General features: G+C 43.6%; 1 protein-coding gene across 1 annotated transcript; it reads right to left on the reverse strand.

Moving 5' to 3' along the window:
* Positions 1–1,707: 1,707 nt before the first annotated feature.
* SRSF6 (serine and arginine rich splicing factor 6) lies at positions 1,708–4,750 on the reverse strand. Its single transcript, XM_007938419.2, has 6 exons — positions 4,644–4,750; positions 4,285–4,433; positions 2,866–2,990; positions 2,512–2,720; positions 2,184–2,267; positions 1,708–2,074 (listed from the first exon to the last, which is right to left on the reverse strand). Exons 1-6 carry the CDS (start codon positions 4,748–4,750, stop codon positions 1,708–1,710), a joined length of 1,041 nt encoding a protein of 346 aa, XP_007936610.1.
* Positions 4,751–7,836: the final 3,086 nt, after the last annotated feature.

Genomic DNA, 7,836 nt, shown 5'->3' on the forward strand with positions numbered 1-7,836 from the left:
TGTTAACAGGAAGCCCAAGAGCTTCTTAAAAACAACTGTCCATTTAATTTTTCCTTTATAGCAAACCCAATTCAGAGTCCTTCTGTCACTTAGATCTTAATTTTGACTCAAATATTTCTTTCTGCCTCATTTGATTGGGTGTCCCTTCTGCATTACTGAATCCACAAAACCCTACGCTTCCCAGTCACACCTGTGGCACAATGCTACCATGTCCTGCCTGAATCCAGCTCTCTGTACTTTATATAGTAACAGCTCCTAAGAAGATATAAAGGTGAACCAATTAACCTATACCTTGATGCCAGCCTAAGGTAAGTATTTTCACATGACATTAACTTCAAAACCACTTAAAGTATCTGAGCAAAGAGATGTGATTTCTCATACTGCAATTTCAAGTAATTAGGGTTATGGATATATGTATGGACTAACTGCTAACCCAGTTAACATACACAGTTTTGCAGTCTAATTTGGGTTCCACAGTAATGATTACACTTCAGTCATAATAAAAGTACAAAAAGTTTAGGGTATACCCATTTAATTTTTTTTCCCCCAAACGAACTATACATTGTAGAAAGTTTACAAGGATAGTCTAACCAGTTATCACATGTCCCAATACCCACTAACCACAAAGGGGGCTGACTTGTGTGAAATTTTACTTCAATTGCCAACTGTCTTTACCAAATAATATGTTTATCTGTTAAAATAAAAAGTATCTTCCAAAAGAAGTTGCTAGTATTTGCTTTTACACTTTGATGAACAAGAATATGCTAAATCTCTGATCAAAGGCTACACCCTCCATTAATTTTTACATAACAAACATTAAAGAGCATCGAACCATTATCTAACAAAACAGTACTGACCACTTCCAGAAAGTGGAATTACTACCTAAAATGAGATCCAAAGTATTTGGAGCTATTTCTTAAAGTTCAATTAAATTTAAGGGTTTTCCCCCCACCAAAGTTTCATTACTAAAAACCAATTAATTTAGACAAAATTATATAACAGATTCACTACAAAGTATCTTTTATTTTTAACCTAACTTGTTAAAGGGGCAGATAAAGACTTTGGCAAATTTGAATAGCAGCACAAAATAACTATCCAAATTGAATAATTTATTGCTGGTCAGAGGCTTACCTTGTTTTACATTTAAGAATTTACAGTTTCCACAAATAGCAAATATTAGTATTAAAGGAATTTAAGGTTGACCTATTCAATAAGGCAATCATGTTGGTAGCAAACTTTTTATTTAAATCTTACATAACTCAAGCTTTATAAAAAGCTAACATAATTGAAAATCGGGTTCTCCTTCTAAAGTCCTAAGTATTCAAAAGCCTGAAACAGTTAATTTAAAAATAAGCAAACAAACAGAAAACCCCTGCAGATCCTGCTGTAATACTAAAAACAAAAAACAAACGAACAAAAAAAACCCTAAATGAGCTTAAATCTTTACAAAAGTTATTTTAGCTCAAAAGCTACAAAATCAAAGTTATCTTAATTCTACAAAGAAGGGAGGGTCTTTGACTTCATGCCACCATTTCTTTAGAACCTCATCTTTTTCATCAAATTTAGCCACAAATCAAATTTGTGTGTGCCCGTTTTCAGGTAATTCCTCTTACAGAAGAGGCCAAGTACAAACATGAAAGAGTTAACTGCCTAAGCAAGTAGGAAAGTGTTCCATAATAGTGTGCAAAGAAGATTAAGAGTTCTGGGTTAATCTCTGGAACTTGATCTGGACCTCGACCTTGACTTTGAGCGAGATCTAGAACGGGATCTTGATGGAGCTCTTTTTGGCGGAGGGGACACAGAATGAGCCTTTGAAGGTGGAGCAGGTATGGGTGAATTGGACCGAGATTGGCTTCTCGATCTGGATTTTGACTTTATATCGCTTTTTCCATTTTCCTTGGGAGAACGAGATCGAGACCGAGATCTGCTTCGAGATTTCTCATATTCATCCTTAGATCTACTTCGAGAGCGGGAACGGGAACCCCGATCAGACTTGGGCTTAGATTTGCTCTTTGATCTGGATTTTCTGCCTTTAGATCGAGAACGTGATCGACCTTTGCTCCGCGACCTGGATCTGAATAAAACAAAGCCAATTTTTTCCCCAATACCTTGTAAGACACACCCATACCCCACAACAAGCAGAGGAACATAGTCAGAAAAACCACCAAGAGCACATCATTTACCGGGAGCGACTTTTTGAGATACTTCGAGATCGACTGCGGCTGCTCCTGCGACTCCTACTCCGTGACCTTCTTCTAGATCGTGACCTTTAACAAGAATACAGTGAAACCTTAATCTCAAAACAGCTCAACGTAACTATGTCTGGGCCACTGAGTAAAAACAGATAAATTAACAAAAATTTGCTTCCTGTAAAATCAGTAAATCTTTTATTAAAGCCTCTGAACAGAACTCGATGCACAATCCAAAAGAAAAATATAAACTGACTTAATTGAAATCACCCATTACTCCATTTTGTTTCTGGCAATACCTCCCCCCCAACCCCCATTTTACCTTGATCTGCTTCCAGAATAAGACCGCCTATGGCTTGTTCGTGGCTTATCTTCAATAAGCCTAATATTTCTGCCATTTATTTCTGTACCATCCAGTTTATCCAAAGCTCGCTTCATGTCAGAGTAGGAGCGAAACTCAATCACACCTTCATTAGTGCGTTCCTTGTGAGCATCCGCATAGGTTACTTCACCTGCTTGTCTCATGAAATCCTAAAAGACAACACAAGATTACTCAGACTAAAAAATGAAGAGGAAGGCCTACATGTTATTGTTTGATTCTCACAAATAAAACTGTGTAATGAGACCCTATCTTTTTGGCATTGATCTGACTTTCATCTTCAATTATAGGACCTACCTTTAAATCTTGCCAACTGCAACGACTAGAAAGATTTTCTACAATAAGCCTGTACTCTGTACGAACAGGTGGTCCATATTTGTCTCTGCCAGAGGTTCTCCGACTGCTGTATCCACCTCCACCACCTTTTATCACATGAAGGGAACAATTAGATGCTTTGTAATGACAGTGATGAATAATGTTTTTGAAAGTTAGTACAAACATAGCAACTTTTATTTACTGGAGTAGGACTTTGCTATCATATTGCTAAACCTATGATACATTTGTGATTTGCCATAAATTAAATTAAAGGCAAGTCAAATAGGCTAAATCCAACTAAACTGCTCCTACAATCTGTTAGAAAGTGACTGCTCCTTTATTCAATTTACCTCGCTAAGTTTTATTTTACAGAACATTGTAAAATATAAAACTTAACTGATTACATGCATTTCTACATTTTACAAAAATGTTTACTAGTTACACTAAGTACTTACATCACAGTGTGAGGTTTTTGGTGGTGGTTTGGCCACAAAACACGCAAGGTAACAGTCACCTAGTTCAGATTAACCAGTTTTGTCTAACCCTTGGAATCCTCACCATCACCCTGCGTCTAATGGCAAAAGGCTGCTGTCGTCATGGCTTCCGGTAAGGTCAGCCAAAGGGTCATAGGGCAAGGGTCACACAATGTATGGAAAAGCCAAGGCCAATCAGGAAAGGCAGTCATCTTAGCCTCAGTGGACACAGCCTCAGCCCCATTGGTCACTTTCAAATTGAAACATCAAGGACTTGTTAAAAAGTTTGAATTCAACATGCAACAATTTCAACATCAAACATTTAACATAACCAAAAATCCCCCCACCTCCTCCCAATAACATGCCCCAACTAATTCAAATACAGCATAAAGCTGATTTAAACCTAGTTTGTGGGGAAATCCCACACTACTTCAAAGTAGCAAAATATTTCCTATAATCCCGACAAATCTAGCAACTCTACGATCTAAGCTTTAAACTTTCCCATTCCCCGCCCCCCTCCTCAACCCCAGCCTGCCCCCAAACTTCTAAGCTAAGACATTCATTTCTAGCTAACGCACTGACAGGTAAGCAAGGGGATACAAGAATACAACCATCCCTCACTTCCTCTGTGGGCAGGACCCACCACAGTGCTGTCAAGTATCTATAAACGAGCCCCCACTCCCAACTTCATGAAAAATAATCCAAACCCACCCAAATCCTAACTAGGCATAACCTATAACCCCCCACGCTTCGGCGTCCCGTGGCTTCCCCGGGCAGGCATGAAAGCAACGGGTCCCGGGGATACCCGAGCCAAGAGCCCCTGGCCACCGCGCCTGCCCGGGTTGGGAGGCCCCACCTCACCCACCCCAATGCCTGCGCCCGCCCTATCAGGGTCCCCAAGAGGCGGAGCGCGGGGGATAAGACTCACTGCGGCTTCCGTAGCTGTAGCCGTCACGATCGCGGCGCGGGCCCCGAGCGTGCTCTACGATCACGCGCTCGCCGCAGAGCTCCTTGCCGTTCAGCTCGTAAACGGCGTCGTCGGCGTCGCGGGAGTCCTCGAACTCCACGAAGCCGTACCTGGGGGCGGCGCGAGGGCCGGGGGCGTCGTTAGCCGGGGACGCGCACGCTCCGCCGTCCCCCGCGCGCTCCCGCAGCTCTGTGCGGCCGCCATCTTGGAGGCCCTGCCACGCGGCGCCGCGGCCTTCGGGGCTTTCGACCTACGGTAGTCCCCGCCGCCATCAGGCCCGGGATGTTGGGGGCAGATGGGGGCGCCCTGACTCGACTCACCCATTTTTGAGGTCTACTTCGAGAAGGCGGCCGTAGCCACTGAAAAAGCGCTGGATGTCCTTTTCCCGGACGTTGTAGCTAAGGCGTCCTATGTAGACGCGTGGCATGGCCGTGGCGGGCAGAGGCCCGAAGGCAAGCTGTCGAACGGCGGACCGCAAGGCAGTAGCCGCGGTGCAGGTGCGGAGAGTGCCCGGACACAAGAATAGCACCACAGCAGCGGCCGAGTCCAGCCACACAATGGCGCGCGCGCGCGCTAGGGCTACGCTATAAGGACGGCCGGTCAGGGGCGGGGCTCGGCGCGTGTGACGTCAGCGCGCAGGCACGTCCCGTCCGCGTTGGAGCCCTTTGCTGGCAGGTGACTTGCAGATCCACCGACTGCAAGGTTTCGGTGAAGTGCGGTTTTGTACGCTGACAGTTTTTACCATCTTTTCTCACCTACTTTTGTAAACGTTATATCCCATCTTCTAATTTGTACATTTAGAATAATTGTTCCTCAGTGTGATCTCTTTCCGGAATTGGAGCTTGGAGGCAGGCTAGGAGAATCTGTGGTTTTCATTAGCTCCTGAGGTGGTCATAATAGGCCACCGTGGTCTGTGATTGGCCCCTTAAAAGGAGACTCCCCATTTCTTTCACGGAATGGATCATGCTCGGTTTGGTGCTTGAACGCTTTTCCTTAGCCAGCTTCGCGGAATCCCCTTGGGAGTAGTGTTGACCCGCGTTGGGAGCTCATAGCCCTGCCAGCTTTTAACTCTCGAGGTCTCAGCCTTTATCAGCCTTCACCTACTCCCCTCACGCCCCCTTTCTCCCTCCATGGGAAGTCCCTGAGGTGTACATGGGAATCTCACTGTCATAGTAGGTGCTCAAGACGGAGCCCGGCCAGTTCCCCTAGGCACACAGGTAGGTGTCCAAGAAGGTTGAAAAAGACCTGGCAATTCTCCCACAGAAATTTGGTCTTTCTCTACCCATATGGAGAGTTCATTGTCCCAATACCATCTTTCGCCGATTGGTTTGGAAGATGCCTTATTATGTGTTGGAAATAGTATCTGTATTTGTGGTTTATCAGTAGAGATGCCATTGAAAACTGGAAAACTAGATGAAAACGCCAAAGAAGTAAATTTACATGGTGAGCAGAAGACGATCCAGAGTCACTTCTGTAGCACTCTGAGATTTCTTTTACTACAAGAAATGAGAAGGATCCGTGGTGGTGCAATAGTTAAAAGGTTGGCTGCTAACCTGAAGGTCAATGGTTCGAACCCACCAGCCACTTCCCAGGAGAAAAGACTTGACAGTCTTTCTCCATGAAGATGACAGCCTAGTTCTACTCTGCCCTGTGGGATTGCTATGAGCTGGAGTAGAGGTCACATAACAGGAGAGAAGACTGGAAAGGAGTGGCTAGAGAAGTAGGAAAAAAAGCAGGAGACTGGGTGTCACAGAAGCTGAAAGAAGATTAAAAAGCCCAAAACCAAACTCCATTCTATCTCATAGGGTATAGGGTTTCTGTGATAGCTGGGGTTTTTCTGTCAAGTTGGCTGGACCACAATTCTGAGTGTTTTAAGCAGTTGTGATGTGATTATTCCCACAGTGAGATGAAATGTATATACTTTAAGCAACCACTTGGTTGAAAGGGAGTTTCTCTAGGGGTGTGGCCTACTTCCTATATATATATATGTGTGTGTGTGTGTGTGTGTGTACGTATATATATATCTATGTATATATATATGTATATATGTGTGTGTATATATATATGTGTGTGTGTGTGTGTGTGTGTATGAATGTCCTTCTCTGGCTCTGAATCCTTTTACGTTGCCTATAATTAATTGTCTGTGAGTGAACAATCCACCATTTTGCCTGGTGATCTTGGATTCATCAGCCAAAGTCAGCAGCTGGTATACTGCCGGCCAACCTTGGGCTCATCAACCCCTGCAGCTGTGTGAGTCGGGGAAAAAGCTTCAGTTTGATGTTTGATCCGGAAACTTGGGGACTTGTCAGTTTCTATAACTGTGTGAACCAATTTCCTAAGATTAATTTCTTTCTCTGTGTGTAAGCTTTACTGGTTTTGTTTCTTTAGAGAACTCAGCCTAACACAGTTTCGTAGGCTGTAATCTTTATAGAAGGAGATTGCCACAACTTTCTCCCAAGTGCCTGATGAGTTTGAACCTGGGTTTAAACCTGACAACTTAACCAAGCCACTTGCCAGTATACCACCTGGGCTCCTCCTTCCCAGAAGGAAGTTTCAGTTGCATCAACACTACATGAGTGCCACTTCCTCATACCTCTGGCCAATAATGAGTGTTAACAGAAGTTTAAATTTGACAATCTGATGAGTGAAAAATGTTAGCACGTTGTGTTCCTAGCTCCCTAGCTACTGTACTGCACAAGTATATAAAAAGGGGTCGACTCGACGGCACATAACAACAACAACAACAACACTTTTTTTTTATTCATCTAACTTTAAGCACAGGCAGTAAGTATGGCTTGTACTCCCTAAATGTCAGTATCAACCCCTCTTTCCAAGTCATGACAGCCAAACAAGTGTCTCCAGGCTTTGCCAAATGATTCCTGGGAGCAGAATTGCCCCTTGATGAGAATCACTGAGCAAGTGAGAGTGAAATGTGGTGTTGAGAATGTGTTCAAAATGTTCAAGATTAACCAGAATTTTCAGCCAGAAGCTGAAGAATACAAGGTTGCAAAACAAAACAAAACAAAACCCAACAAACTAGTTGCCATCCTATGAGATTCAGACTCATGGTGATCCCATGTGTGTCAGAGTAGAACTGTGCTCCATGGGATTTTCAAGGGCTGATTTTCCTAAAGTAGAGAAAGATGTGGCGATCTGCTTCCATGAAGATTACAGCCTACCCAAGACTATGGCCCCTAATTCCCCTTCAGGTCTGGAATTTAACCTACTCCCTTGGCTTCCAGCCAAACAATAGACAACCATATAAGGTGAACATGTATATACCATTTGTATCAGGTAGGTACATTCCTCAGAGAGATCAGATCAGTCATGGGAGAACAGAAGGGCAGTGTTTGCATTGGGAGATAGCTGGGGGCAGGAGTGCATAGGAAAGAAGGACACAGGGAAGAGGTAACTACAGGGAGTGGGAAGAGAGCTGTTACATGGTGGGGAATTGCAGTCAATGTCATGAAACAAAATGTGTATGAACTGCTGTATGGAAAATGAATTTGCTTT

Source organism: Orycteropus afer, unplaced genomic scaffold (assembly GCF_000298275.1).
Source record: "Orycteropus afer afer isolate SDZICR_OR568_19922 unplaced genomic scaffold, OryAfe1.0 scaffold00049, whole genome shotgun sequence".
Classification (NCBI taxonomy): Eukaryota; Metazoa; Chordata; class Mammalia; order Tubulidentata; family Orycteropodidae; genus Orycteropus; species Orycteropus afer.